At 42.9% G+C, this 15,770-nt stretch overlaps 1 protein-coding gene across 11 annotated transcripts in view; it reads right to left on the reverse strand.

Moving 5' to 3' along the window:
* Positions 1-3,851: 3,851 nt before the first annotated feature.
* The window catches only part of LOC147117517 (sodium bicarbonate cotransporter 3-like), a 288,206-nt gene continuing 276,287 nt past the window's right edge, over positions 3,852-15,770 (reverse strand). For all 11 annotated transcript variants that reach the window (XM_085988558.1, XM_085988561.1, XM_085988562.1 and 8 more), the window contains one exon: positions 3,852-5,932. In XM_085988558.1, coding sequence (XP_085844684.1) covers positions 5,851-5,932 — 82 coding nt within the window. In that variant the 3' untranslated portion in view covers positions 3,852-5,850. The remainder of the gene's footprint in view (positions 5,933-15,770) is intronic.

Genomic DNA, 15,770 nt, shown 5'->3' on the forward strand with positions numbered 1-15,770 from the left:
AAGTGATATTGTTTCCCGAATCACTCGATACCACGGGGATGCTTGCAGATTGTCCCACCATGTGCTGGTGTTAACACGTGCTAAAATTGTTGTTGAGCCCTTGGGGGCTACGTTGCGAACGAGTTTAATATTCTGTGTTTTCTTGTAAGATATAACAAGTGATAACGGGACATAAGAATGTATTGTACTATTGGTTTTGTTTTGTATAATGAGTGTTAGCTAACTAACTAACTGCACCTGTGGTTTGCCTCGTGTTCTGTTCTACAGCAAGCCACTGCTGTATTTTATCGACTGTGTTTTCTTGTATTTGCCGTATTTCCGTCTTTTCCGTATTTTATACAATTAAATGTGGTTTTATGTATTTACAACTACATCCTAAGCCTAGAACCCAAGTTATTAATTCAGAATAAAAAACCCCAGAAAAAAGAAAGTTCTGTGTCCTGTGCTGCTCCATTTCGCCAGGCTACACACATAAGGACAATGAAGCCTGTTTCCCGTCGAGAAATCGTAGAGCCAGGTATTGAATAAACAGGACATGTCCCCAGCAACACAAAGGAAGGAACATTAGCCCTACAGGTTACCACAAAGAAACCACAGTCCAAAACCAATTAAAGAGATTGACAAACGTTTTGCATTTTAAAAATTGGTTTCAAGCCAATCCCGAAACCAGTTAAAGGCCGACTAAGTTTAGATGAGCCATCCCCTAAACTCGTTAAGTTTGGATGGACCATCCCCGAAGCTCGTTAAAGTTTTAAAACACAATAAAAATAACGAACCCGCCAAATTTAACAAAGAAACCCGAGATTTGGCGGTCAAATAAGCCAGGCCCCAAATTAGTATAATTGAGGCCTGCCTTTTCAGTTCAACACAGTTCAGCTCATCACCGAAGACAGAAGTTCAAGTTCAGCCAACCAGCTCAAGAGAGAGATCATCATCGGAGACTTGAAGGAAGAAAGAAGAAACAGAGATCGCGGCAACCAAAGGCCTACAGAAACCAACAACCACCAATATTACCACCAACCAGGTAATATTGGGCCACTGCGACCAACAAGAAACCAACCGCTGAAAAACTCACGAACCAAAGACTTGTTTCCACTCTACAGGCTAGTCTGACTTACCCCTGGGTAAGATTTGGACACAAAAGACCCTAAAACTAGCCCTAACCAAAGAAAATTGGGTACTTACCCGACAAATCCAACAGCGCGACTAACCGCATCAGTGGAGCAACCCAAACTGAAGACCCAACGCAGGTGCAGTCTTCTACCACGTCCAAGGTACGGCAGGCCCCAACCGCCACAACTAAAGAGAACCCCGAAATTGCGAACCTCCACAGCCTGTCAAGAAAGTCGTTTTGGTGAGCATTTCCTGGTCCTCTGGATTCCAGCCTAGCTAGTGTAGTGGGGTTGGGAGGGTAAGGGATTTTGTGTATTGTAATTCTCCCTCGCTTATTCTGTGTGTTCCCCACCCTTTTAAAGTTTGACTAATCCAGATGTCTGTTGCAAGTTTATTACAACCCCCAAATAAGTCCAAAGTCCAGAACAAAAGGGAGTGGGGAGCGATTTGAACCGCTCAAAGGAGTCAGAGGTGAAACTGACAAACAACCCCCCGCCCCCACACCATCCCTTACAAACCCAATGTCCTCATCTAGCGTCAGTACAATAATTACTGTAGTCTTCTGGTCCTACTGGCAACACCTGTTATGCTTCCAGAACAATTACTGGACGTGTCTGGGTACAAATACTAATACCTGTAACTGTGTGCAACATGCCATAGAATTTGCATTTGTGAAGATCAGTCCCAGCACTGCAGATATTGTCACACTAGCAACTTTATATGCAAATAGCACTCTGCCTGGTTCCGTTGAATCCTCACTTCTACATTTTGCTTCCTATTTCAGAGTAGGTGTGAGTGTTCCAGTTAGACACAGCAAAATGGTGTATTGTGCTGTCACTCCAAAGAGACTCCATAGACAATTGGTTGCCTCACTGCTTGAGGAGGTTCCATACCATTCGGTTGGCAGAACACCTTTTAATAGAAGGAAAGCATGAAAACATGAAAAAGAAAACCAGCCGGGAGAGCTGTTCAGCAATGGCATGGTAGAAACTCTCAAAATCTTTGGATAAGCAACAATTTCAAAAATATTCCAAAACAAATAAAATGAGGATTGAACGATTCTTGTCCTTTGCTGGCAGCAAGAACAACTCTCCTTCATGCTTCTGTTACTCTCTTCCCATTTTTTCACCTAATCCTTACCCTCCTGAAAGGGTCAGACATGGAATAATTCTGCAACCATAATTTTCTATTTTACGTCAATGATTGGTTACAAGTGCTCTGTGCATCAATTTTGAAAGGAAACCGTGATAAAATTCACAGAATAAATTTAATCTGATTCCATGGCTAGGCAGAACATCCAATATCTGATTGAATATATAAAAAAAGAAAACTCCATTCATGGGATATGGGCATCGCTGGCAAGACCAGCATTTATTGCCCATCCCTAATTGCCCTCAAGGAGGTAATGGTGAGCCGCCTTCTTGAACCACTACAGGTGAAGGTACTCCCAGCCCTGTTAGGTAGGGGGGTTCCAGGATTTTGATCCAGCGACGATGAAGGAATGGCGACATATTTCCAAGTCAGGATGGTGTATGACTTGGAGGAGAACTTGCAGATGGTGGTGTTCCCATACGCCTGCTGCCCTTGACCTTCTAGGCAGTAGAGGTCATGGATTTGGGAGGTGCTGTCAAAGAAAGGGTGGCATTAAAGTATCTTATTTGAAAAGCATAGTTTTCTTCAAAAATCACATTTTATGTTCCCCATTGCACTCAGTGCAGAGTAGGGAGGAAAACAAAATAGCAAACTCTTTACTAATATTACCTTTTTTTTGTCATTAGAAAAGTGTGCACTTAACACCTGTAACAATTAGCAGACTGTAGAAACTTTATAATTGTTTCACACCTGTAACAATTAGCAGACTGTAGAAACTTTATAATTGTTTCATTCATGTATATTTTCTTCATCCAGGGTCCTATCGTAAACTAGTAGCAAGTTAAACCAATGCTTTGAAAACAAGGTTTCTGACATGGTGGAGGTGATTTTAAGCCTACTCATCTGGTGAAAACTGGCTAGACAGGCAGTTAAAACAGCCCTAGTTATTTAACCACTCTGGAACCACCAGGATCCCACCACCTGCAATATTTAACCTACTCTCATGACCAGGTGGCCAAAGCCAGTGAAGTCCATCTTTACATATGCATAATGGGTTCCGATGATGCCACCGGGACTAGACTGCAATTTTAACTGAGGCTTGAGAGGAGAAGCCGCTGCAGCGTTCCTGGCAGGCCAATCCGGGACAGAAGAGGATCATCGCCAGAAGAGGACGAAAAAGCGTTGCGTTTCTTTCCTTTGTAAATCTAAGAGGAACAAGAGCACTCCTCTGGGCTGCACAAGGAAAGGTTAGGCCTCCACTTCCCAGATCCCCCCTTCCAGAATGAGAGATGCCCTTGAAACCCGAACTCGCTGTCTATTCTCTGCCACTTCCCATCCATTTTGGTCATGAAGTCGGCTGGCGGGATTTATAGGAGATCCAGCCGTTAAAATTGATTTGGTCTCATGCTGCCGCAGGCAGGTGGAAAATTAATTTGCCAGTGCAGTTAATATGCAGGCCAGTGTTTGAAATTTTAATTTTGGGAAACCTGGTCAAAATGGGTATAATCATTGAAAATAAATATTGAAAACTCAAGAATTCAAATGCAATGTTTTTGTAAAATCAAAATTACAGTACCGCAGATCAGAGTCATTTACTTATTCCTTCCCTGAACAAATGCCTATAAAGAACATACATCAATATCACATTTAATACAATAAGAGGCTTTATTGCTTTCATTAACAGATATGACATTACAAAAAAGCTATTTTCCTCTAATATTCAACAGCTGAAGGCAAGACGTTGTCCTTAACTAGGAAACAAAATCTGGAATATGCACATATATGGTCATTTAAGCTAAGACAATGAATTACTATAACATTTTTACATTGTTTTAGGTCTCCTTACAAAAATAAATGAAATCACTACTGTACTTACAAATAGTCATAAAAACTTTAACCATAATTATCTGAAATTAGACAATTTTATGAAAATTGATGAATACTAGGGATTTTATTTGTTCTGTGATTAAATATGCAGAACATAGGAAGACATAAAATTAACAGCAGATTTTAAAAACGAATTGGATTAAACTGTCCCTGCCAGAAACCAGTTTTCAACCTGTTAAAATCTCATACTGTTTTTAGCATCTAACAGTCAACAGTATCAACACAATACTAATTCTTTAGCGTAACCTATAAAATTAAATAGAAAACTTCAGTTCACCAACTGACAATTAAAATAAGTTTCTATAATTCACATCCCTTGTTATATTATGCAAACTCAATTATTCAATTACAGTGATTAGAATCTGTACATTTAATAAAACAGAAGCAGAAAATGGGGTTACTTCTGAAAGTACCCACAGAACTTGCCATACGTGTAACTATATACTGTAACGAGTATTATGATACAAACCAAACATTTCACAATATTACCAATTTTGTGTCTTGGCTATTTGTTTGGCGATTATTTTGCAATGATTGAATGCAATTCTGTGTTGCATTGGACTTGTATTTCAGACTAAAGATAAAACAACTTGCCCCACTTAAAAGTAAAATGGCTGGTCAAAAAAAGCCACTTTAAAAAAAAAAGAGCTTCATCTAGTCTGGAAGACAAAACAATTTCATGAACTGTGTAAAAGCATGGCAACGTCGATCACTGGGAAGATTACGATTTCCTGAGATGGCTCTAGAGTTACTGACCTAACACTATAACTACTGTACTGCTCATAGAAAGTGGTTACTCTACGTATCCAAAGTACAAAGACAAAAAATACTACAACAATCTTTATAAAATTAGTCAAATCTTTTTTGTATTCCATATAGCATAGCAATTTCTGAAATTTTTTTGACAGTCTAAATATAAATAAAACATGTAACAAACTGCAATGCCAACTAAAGCCTACAGTATATCATGTTGAATAAAGTCAAATGTAAACAGTTCAGATACAGATAGTCTCAAGTCAGTATTGCAATACTGATAAACCATTTTGTAAATAAAAAGATAGCAACAGACCAATATAAAAACTGGTATCACACCAGTATAGTCAACAAATGCACACCCCCTCAGGTACAGAATACCAATTTAAATACCTGTTCTTCTTTCATATCCTATTGCAACACTTGTTACTGAATGCTACTTCAGTTAACCAGTAGCAACAAAATTCTTGAGGACCACTGACAAATGATGAGATATATTTATGTAGATTTGATTGAAAATCTTATTGTGACTATTACTTATCTCAATGGGATTATAATGAACGTCAATGAGCAACATATTGATAATATATATATATATATATATGTCCATTGTGTACTACTTTCCATTTTTTAAATAGTACATCATTTGATGGTATTAGTATCAAGTAAATCACATGTTGGGAAACAGATTTTTTTTTTTTTATAAACTTGTGTACTAGACTATTGCTGGTTTACTCTTCATAACCCTACGCCAAAATTTTAAATTAAAAATTATTGAGCCTATAGATGTGAAGATTGAAATAGTAGCTAGCATTGCAATTGACATAGCAGAATAGTACACGGGTGAAACAATCTTGTTCAGAAGAGTTTCACTCTGACTGAGACACTGATTAGATCCAGCAACACATTTCTATTTCCTGCAAAGGATTTAGAGGTTCAGTTGTGGCTCAAGTAGTAGCTTTCATAAAGAGAAGTCTTTCATGGTTGGTAAGGATGTAGCATGTTTCATACAGACGTTTCAGCATCAAGGACATTTCTCGTTGGCACCTCTTCAATGTTCATTTTGATATCCGTTGTATTTTCAGGACTGTAAATTTGTAACAGGGAAAAGGGAAATGTATTGCTATGTTTCTGCATTGTAATTTAATAATGCTCGTTCACACACACGCACACAACTAGTAAAGAAAACAAAAGAACAGAAAGCAAGAGACACAGTAATCACAGTTCAAACTCTCTAAATTCAAATATTGCATGCATACTTTTACAACTTATATTTGCTTCTGACACTTCTAGTTCTATTTTTGTAACTTTAGTTTCATCCATTAGATACATCTTCATCTCATGTACAATTTACATCGGTAAAGCTCATTTTTGAAATACAGATCAGTTTCAGCTGGTTATACATCTATTCTCTTTTACAACTGTATGCAAATAACTATTTTTCAGTCCGTAGTATTTAGCCTATGAAGATTAAATTGAAAATATATTTAGTGATTAAGTACTAGTTCTATTAACCACACAGAGCAAACAGAAAAGCACCCAAGAATTAGTTTCTTTTAAAAGCAAAATTTCTACTATAATAAAACTGAATACAAATAAGCTAGGTGTATTGTTTAACAGGTTCCTTTCATCAGTTTCTCCATCGACAATAGTTTTAAATAGCTTATATAATCCAGTTGCCTTAAAAACATCCCTCTGAACATAACGGGCCAGAAATTCGTGAACGGGGCTTGCCGCGCGTGCAAGGTCCCGATTTGCACTTACCCGACGCGCCTGCCGATCACCTCCAGGGACGCCTGGAATTCCATTTTGAATCTGAAGAATCCCGGGCAGCGTTTGACGTCACGCCGCCCAGGAGTGCAGCCAGCGCGAAGCCTGGAGCGCGTTGTGCAACTGAGACACGCCCCTTAAGGTCTCAGTTTAACAGGACACGTCCCCAATGTTTCTGCCAAGCTGCTAAGCATTTTTACATGCAAAGCAGCAGTTTAAATAGGTTTTTGGAAGTTTTTTGAAGCTTTTGGTAACTTTTATAAACTTTTAAAAACGTTTACATTATTTTGAAGAATCTGAAGTAGTTTTAAACAGAATTAAAGCAATTTAAAGACTTTTAAAAGCCCTAAAAGAATTTTTTAAATTCCATTTATTTATTTAGCAATGTCGTCGTCATACGTGTCTTCACACTGTTCCCTTTGGGGAACTGTATGAAGTGGTGGAAGGATTTATGGCCATGATTAACGCTCATTCCGTGACCGTAACCATCTTTGAACCAGCCATTAGGGCGGTTAGTCCTATGCCGGGAGGGTTTTACGGGCTCCCACAAGCTATACAAGGAGGGGGGGCCACCCACACCCACGGACGCAAATATCCCACTGGATGTCAACCCAGAATTTAGAGCCGGAGCTCCGACTCCACTTGCCGGGACTGTCTGGAGCGGGGTTCGAAACCCTACCCTGATCTGGCCCAGCGGCGGGGATCCTACCGCTATGCCAAAGGCCCAATCCGATTAGCAACGTGAAATGGCTGGAATGAGCACAATTCACGGCATTAAAAGAACTCACAATTGAACTGATGATGACCTCAGCAATCTCCTCAAGGAGGTGGAGGCGCAGCGCCTGCTCATCATTGGTAATGAGAAGTCAAAGGCGCCGCAAAAAGGGCAGATGATAGCTTGGTCTTTCAAGTGGCAGCATAGGGCTCCAGTCACGGGGAAGGAAAAGGCGCAGGAAACGTATGGGTGTCACCTTTTGTGCGGTGTGGGCCTTTTGCGTAGCAGTAAGCATCCCCGCTGCTGGGCCAGAAGGAGTAGGGTTTCGAACCCCACTCCAGACAGTCCCGGCAAGTGGAGTCGGAGCTCCAACTATAAATTCTGGGTGGACATCCAGCGGGATACGTGCGTCCGTGGGTGTGGGTGGCCCCCCCCACCCTCAGATGGGTTGTGGGAGCCCGTAAAACCCTCACGCCATAGGACTAACCACCCTAATGGCTGGTTCAAAGATGGTTACGGTCACGGAATGAGCGTTAATCACGGCCATAAATCCTTCCACCACTTCATACAGTTCCCGAAAGGGAACAGTGTGAGGATACGTACGACGATGACCTCTTGCGCAATGCACCTCCTTGGACCCTCAGTCGCAGATGCGAGGGGGCAAATCGTGCAATTGTTAAATTTTTCATTTTATTGACATGTAAAATGTTGGCCCAGTAATTCCCTCCCAAATGCGCGAGTACGGTCGGGGTACTTACGCGTCTGGCCGGAGGAAATGCCGGTTTTCAGCATGCACAGTGCATGTGGGGAAAACCGGCATTTCCTGTCCTCTGAACGAAGGGGTTCAGAGGCAGAACGCGTGCGACTGCACAGGCAGCGCGTGCGCAGTAAAATTCGCCGCTTTCATTCATGCTTTCAGTGAGGTCAAGTCCTTACAACTTACACATGAAAAAAGCATGGGTACAGTTGCTCCAGAGGCTGCGGAGGAAGATATTTCTTATCGTGGAGCTTCTGAAAGTATGTATGTCTGTATATATTCCTTTGCGTGTTATGTATATATTCCTTTACTTGTGTATGAATGTATTATTTAATTATGACTTTCAGAGAAAGTAACTTATTGGAAAATCATAATTAAAAACATACATTCATACACATAAGTAAAGGAATATAAAACATATACATACATATACGTAAAGGAATATATGCGGACATACATACATAATTACTTATTACTGATGAAAAGTTTCTTTCTTAAAAGTGCTGGAAATGTTACATTACTCATTTTAGAACACTCATTTTCACATTCAATTCGCACAGCCACAATTGCTCCTTCTACCTACCGTTCTGAAAACCCGTTTAAAAAAAAAAATTTAAACTTTAAAACTTACTTAAAATAACTTCCCTCCCTTTCCCAAACACAAATATTGCCTTTCAGAAGCTCCACGATAAAATATATCTTCCTCCGCAGCCTTGGAACAACTTTACACATGCTTTTTTCAAGTGTAACTTGTAAGGACTTACCCTCACTGAATCCATGAATGAAATCGACGAAGTTCACTGCGCAAGCGCTGCCTGTGCAGTCGCACGCGCTGTGCCTATGAACCCCTTCGTTCCGAGGTCTGGAAATGCCGGCGTTCCCCGCATGCGCTGTGCATGCTGAACGCCGGCATTTCCAACGGCCAGATGCGTGAGTACCCAGACCGTACTCACGCATTTGGTCACGAATTTCTGGCCCAACATAAGAACAAGAACTAGGAGCAGGAGTAGGCCATTCAATAAGATCATAGCTGATTTTCTTCCTCATCTCCACTTTCCACATATCCCTTGATTCCCCTAATATTCAAAAATCTATCGATCTGTCTTGAATATACTCAACGGCTGAGCCTCCTCAGCCCTCTGGGGTAGAGAATTACAAAGATTCACCACCCTTTGAGTGAAGAAATTTCTCCTCATCTCAGTCCTAAATGGCCGACCCCTTATTCTGAGACTGTGACCCCTGGTTCTAGACTCCCCAGCCAGGGGAAACACCCTCCCTGCATCTACCCTGTCAAGTCCTGTAAGAATTTTGTATGTTTCAATGAGATCACCTCTCATTCTTTTAAACTCTAGAGAATATAGGCCTAGTCTACTCAATCTCGCCTCATAGGACAATCCCCCCACCCTAGGAACCAGTCTGGTGAACCTTCGTTGCACTCCCTCTATGGCACGTATATCCTTCCTTAGGTCAGGAGACCAAAACTGTACACAATACTCCAGGTGTGGTCTCACCAGAGCCATATATAATTGCAGTAAGACATCTTTACTCTTATACTCAAATCCTCTTGTAATAAAGGCCAACACACCATTTGCTTTCCTAATTGCTCGCTGTACCTGCATGTTAACTTTCAGTGATCCGTGTACAAGGACACCCAGGTCTCTCTGAACACCAACATTTCTCAATCTCTCACCATTTAAAAAATACTCTGCTTTTCTATTTTTCCTACCAAAGTGGATAACTTCACATTTATCCACATTATATTCCATTTGCCATGTTCTTGTCCACTCACTTAGCCTGTCTATCTCCCCTTGAAGCCTTCTTGCACCCTCCTCACAACTTACATTCCCACCCAGCTTTGTATCATCAGCAAACTTGGATATATTACATTTGGTCCTCTCATCCAAATCATTGATGCAGATTGTGAATAGCTGAGGCCCAAGCACTAATTCTTGTGGTACCCCACTAGTTACAGCCTGCCAAACTGAAAATGAACCGTTTATTCCCTAGTCCATGATGTAAGAAAAAGGAGACTTACCATCAAGTAACTTTAAAGTAAGCTTTAAGTAACTTATAAACACACTATATACACAAGAGAGGTCTTTACCATGCCTCTGGTAGAAGCCTCTTACAATACTGAACAGACCAGTATTTATACCAGTCCAACAGGAAGTGACATATGACAGGAAGTGAGGTATGTACACAGTTCATAGTTCATAGTTCACAGGAAGTGATGACATAACTTCCCGGAAGTTATCATTTTTATCACATTCTTCCCTCCTGCAGGATTAGGAGGCTGTGGTCTACCTTTTGGTCCGCAGCCGCCGAACAAGGAAGAGTCGCACCCGTTTGGATTCCCGTCGTAGAGGGTCGCTGGTCCGCTTACATGCGGTTGGCCATTGGTCAGAGTCTGTGTGGCCTGGATTGCCCTGTGAAGGGTCGGGGAGATCATGGCTTCGAGTACGAGCCCCAATAGGTTCAAAGTCGGACTGCCTCTGTTCAGAGGGAGGTGCAGAGCTGGTCTGTGGCGGATCAGTACTTTCATGCGCGGTACTGGGAGGGTCGCAACCTTGAGCACGGGGTTCTACCGGCACCAAGCTAGTTGGTGTCCGATCAGGATCCTGGAGAGGGGTACCCGATAGGTCCCAAGAGTTTCCTGGTGAAATGCCATCACCCGATGTCCCACTAGGTCCTGGTGGGCAGGGAGCCAGATCCCGTAATGATACGGTAGATTCTCGGCCGTCGGAATATCGTATGTTTGCATAGGTGGGGTTGGCATCGGTTAGTTCGACCTCGTCTACAAGAGGGTCATTTTTAGACGTCCGAACGTATCTTCGGAGTAATACAGGTCCAGGAGTAGTTAGCCATGACGGGAGTGATGTCCCATGAGATGAGCGACGCTGGAATCCAAAGAACCGCTCATGAGGTGTAGTATTTGTGGCTGTAGAAAGCAGGGACCGTATAGAGTGCAATGCATCCGGAAGCACTGTTTCCCATTGCTGGTCTGGTAGGCCCCGAGATCTTTAAGCGAGACGTACGGAATTCCAGATGATACCGTTATACCTCTCTACCTGCCCATTTCCGATGGGATGGTATGGTGTTGTTTTGCTTGTAGCAATTCCCCGTTCTGAGAGGTAGTCCTTGAGTTCCCTTGACATAAAGGATGGACCCCGATCTGAGTGAATATAAGCCGGCATGCCACAGAGAGAAAATACCTGCTCAAGGCAGCAGATTACTGTGGACGCCAGCATATTGGAGCAGGGGAAGGCAAACGGAAAACGTGAATATTCGTCGATCATGGTGAGCAAATATGTGTTCCGAGTTGAAGAGGGCACTGGGCCCTTAAAATCGATGCTAAGTCGTTGCATCGGTTGGGTTGCATGTATGAGTATACCATCTGAGGGGCGGAAGAACTGAGGTTTTAATTCCGCACAAAGCCGGCATTCTGAGCATATTTTCTTTACATCTCCAGTGGAAAAAGGGAGATTCCGTGATCGTACGAAATGTAGCATGCGCGTAACGCCAGGATGACACAAATCATTGTGGACATCCATGAGAGTGGAGGATGACATAGTGGAGCAGAATGCCCGTGTGAGGGTGTCCGGGGCCACATTCTCCTTGCCAGGCCGATAGAGAATGGTATAACCAAAAGAGGCCAGTTCCATCCTCCAAATTTGTATTTTATTATTCTTAATTTTGGTTCGTTTTCGATTATCGAGCATGAAGGCGACTGATCGTTGGTCCGTGATCAATGTAAAGTGCTGGCGAGCTAGAAAATGGTTCCACTTCCGTACTGCCTCTATGATGGCTGTGGCTTCTTTCTCAACCGGAGGATAATGTAGCTCGGCACCTTGTAAGGTCCTGGACATAAATGCTACAGGACGACCTTCCTGATTCAGAGTAGCCGAGATCGCCACCTCCGAGGCATCACATTCAACCACGAAAGGGAGATTCTCATCAATGGAGTGAAGAGCCGCTTTCTCCAACTGTTTTTTGAGAAGGTTAAAGGCTGCAACAGCCGCTGTTCCCAGTGAAAATGATCTAGCATGCAGCAAGGGTTGGATTTTGTCCGAAAAATGAGGAATCCATTTAGCGTAGTATGCAAACAGACCGAGAGCCCGACGTAAAGAAGCCGGATTCTTAGGTGACGGGAGCTCTTGGAGCGGGCGAAGTCTTTCTGGGTCTGGCTTAATGATACCATTGCCTACGCAGTAGCCAAGGATGTTGATGGTCGGTTGCGACTCAACAGATTTGGATTCATTCAGGGTCAAATTACGGCGATGGAGGGCATCCCGAAATTTTTGGAGGTTGGAGTCGTGTTCCTGTTGATCGTGACCTGCAATGGTAATGTTATCAAGATAGGGAAAAGTGTCCCTTAGGTTTTCCTGCTTAACCAGGCCATCCATTGCCCGTTGAAAGACAGCCGCTCCATTAGTAACCCCGAATGGGAGGCGACGAAATTGGTACAGCCGTCCATTAGCCTCAAAGGCTGTGTACTGCTTATCTGAGACCTTCAAGGGTAACTGATGATAGGCACTTTTTAAATCGTAAGTTGAGAACACTTTGTATTCGGCCAGTTTATTAACCATATCATCAATGCGTGGCAATGGGTAGGCGTCCAAGTCGGTATATTGATTGATGGTTTGCGAATAATCGATGCATAGTCGCCGTTTGTGAGGTTTTAGAGGGTTCTTGACAATGACGACTTGAGCCCGCCAGGGCGACGAACATGGTTCAATGATATCCTCTGCTAGAAGTCGAGAGATTTCAGCCGCAATAAAAGATTGGTCTTCCTGATTAAAGCGCCGCGATTTCGTTATTATCGGTTGGCATTGAGGCGGAATACTGGCAAATAATGAGGGTTCATCAAGTGAAGCTGCTGATAATGCACAAAATGGTAATTTAGACGGTATATTAGAAATAGTAAGTCCGGGTTTGGATCCACCAAGCTCAATGGTGAGTTTCTTATGCTGTTTTTGGAAGTCCAGCCCTAAGAGGAGATCACTACATAAGTCCTTGAGCACCGAAAGTCGGGTGGAGGGATACATACGACCATGAAGTGTCATATCAACAACACAAAAGCCGGAGATTCTGGTATTAAGTGATGACTGGGCCATCGCAATTGCCTGGTCCGATGGGAAGACATGTAGTTTCAATTTCGCAACAATCTGTTCCTTAATGAAACTATCAGTACTTCCTGAGTCAATTAAGGCATCTAAGGTATGCCCTTTAATTGAAATTTTTGTGGCTGCATGAGACAGGTTCTGTGGGCAAGCAGCTGTAATTGGTGTCGTTGCACAGAGAGTGGCTAAAACTCTCGGTGTGCTTCTTCGGGAGAGAGCTCGAGAGGAAGCTTGATAGGTCCTAGCTGGAGCATCTTGATAGGCCCTAATTGGGGCAGTTCGGTAGGCCTTAGCTGGATTGGCCCTCGTAGAGGCCCTTGATAGGCAAACTTTAGCAAAGTGTCCTTTTTTCCCGCAATAACTGCAGATTGCATTGCGAGCAGGGCAGGTTTTCCTAGGGTGAAAAGCATCTCCACAAAAGAAGCATTCCTTCCTAGATTGCCAAGAGGCTGCTAAAGTGGGGTCGTCCTCCTCTTCTTCATCAGAATTATCAGAATTAGATTCCCCCATGATAGGGTTCAGCTGAGACCGCTTGAATTGTCTGGTTGCAGCTACAGCAGCAGATCGAGATCTGGGCAGCTGATAGAGGTCTGCATTTCTCTTTGCCAAATCCAGTGAACAAGCTAGGTCAAAAGCTTTTTGTAGCTCAAGTGTTTTACTTTCTAGTAGACGCTGGCGTATAAATGGAGAGGCAATCCCGCAGATGAAAGCATCACGAATCATTTCTTGGCGGTACAGCTCAGCTGAGGCTGCCTGAAAGTTACAATCTACGCTGAGCCTGCGAAGTTCTTGCAGGAATTCGTCAATTGATTCCCCTGGCCCTTGTCGGGCTGTGGCCAGTAGATGTCTAGCATAGACCTCATTTGGGGTCTTCGCATACAGTTTCTTAAGTGCCCGAATCACCTCTTCGTAATTATCCCATTCATCAACATATTCGAACACTTTTGGGGTCACATAATTGACAAGTATCTTCAATTTAGCAGGAGCATCCGCTTTACATTCATCCAGAAAATTCTCAAAAGTACGATACCAATGCTTCCATACCCTGCCAGCTGCTGGTGTATTCGGGTCCAAGTCCAGACGAATAGGTCTAAGGATTTTCTCCATGATGGGTGGTTCCCTGGATCCTTAACTTCCGAGTTTGTCTGAAGGTCTAGTATTTGTCAGTGTAAATACTAAGTTACTTAAATTGATGTAAGAAAAAGGAGACTTACCATCAAGTAACTTTAAAGTAAGCTTTAAGTAACTTATAAACACACTATATACACAAGAGAGGTCTTTACCATGCCTCTGGTAGAAGCCTCTTACAATACTGAACAGACCAGTATTTATACCAGTCCAACAGGAAGTGACATATGACAGGAAGTGAGGTATGAACACAGTTCATAGTTCATAGTTCACAGGAAGTGATGACATAACTTCCCGGAAGTTATCATTTTTATCACAGTCCATATTTTGGAAGTACTGAGTCCCCAAAGTGTGTGATTGTAGTTACTGTCTGGCGTGGCATTTACCCGGGCGGTTGGTCGAGGATTGCTTTTTGACATATATATCAATGATTTGGACTTGAATGTAGGGGGAATGATTAAGAAGTTTGCAGACAATACAAAAATTGGCCGTGCGGTAGTTAATGAAGAAGAAAGCTGCAGACTGCAGGAAGATATCAATGGACTGGTCAGGTGGGCAGAACAGTGGCAAATGGAATTCAATCCGGACAAGTGCGAGGTAATGCATTTGGGGAGGGCTAACTAGGCATGGGAATACACAATAAATAGGACACTGATAAGTGCAGAGGGACCTTGGAGTGCATATCCACAGATCCCTGAAGGTAGCAGGACAGATAAGGTGGTTAAGAAGGCATACGGGATATTTGCCTTTATTAGCCGAATGTAAGAAGTCACACAACGCCAGGTTATAGTCCAACAGCTTTATTTGAAATCACAAGCTTTCGGAGCGCTGCTCCTTCGTCGGGTGAAGTGGAGAAATGCATAAAGACACAGCTTATATAGTCAGAGAATCATGTCAGATGTTTACAGGTAATGTTTCCAACTGCCATTTATCACACCTCGGCAGAGAGATAATCACAGCAATCAAAGGTGTGAATGGTGTCCAAACAGGTCAGTCAGGAAAACATTACATCAAAGAACAATGAGGTGGGGTCACAAGGGGTCAAATATTGCAGATGCTGGGGTCTGTATGAAAAACAAAAAAAGACAAAAAACATTTTTTTTGCTGGAAATCACAGCAGGTCCGGCCGCATCTGTGTAGAGAGAACAAGCCAATGTCGACTCGAGTCTGGATGACCCTGCGTCAGGTGGGGTTACATGTAGCGTGACATGAACCCAAGATCTCGGTTGAGGCCGTCCTCATGGGTGCGGAACTTGGCTATCAGTTTCTGCTCGACGATTTTGCGTTGTCGTGTGTCTTGAAGGCCGCCTTGGAGAATGCTTACCCGAAGATCGGAGGCTGAATGTCCTTGACTGCTGAAGTGTTCCCCGACTGGGAGGGAACACTCCTGCCTGGTGATTGTTGCGCGGTGTCCGTTCATCCGTTGTCGCAGTGT

The sequence above is a fragment of the Somniosus microcephalus genome, chromosome 5 (assembly GCF_052327205.1).
Source record: "Somniosus microcephalus isolate GS21.2 chromosome 5, FLI_Smic_1.0, whole genome shotgun sequence".
NCBI lineage: Eukaryota > Metazoa > Chordata > Chondrichthyes > Squaliformes > Somniosidae > Somniosus > Somniosus microcephalus.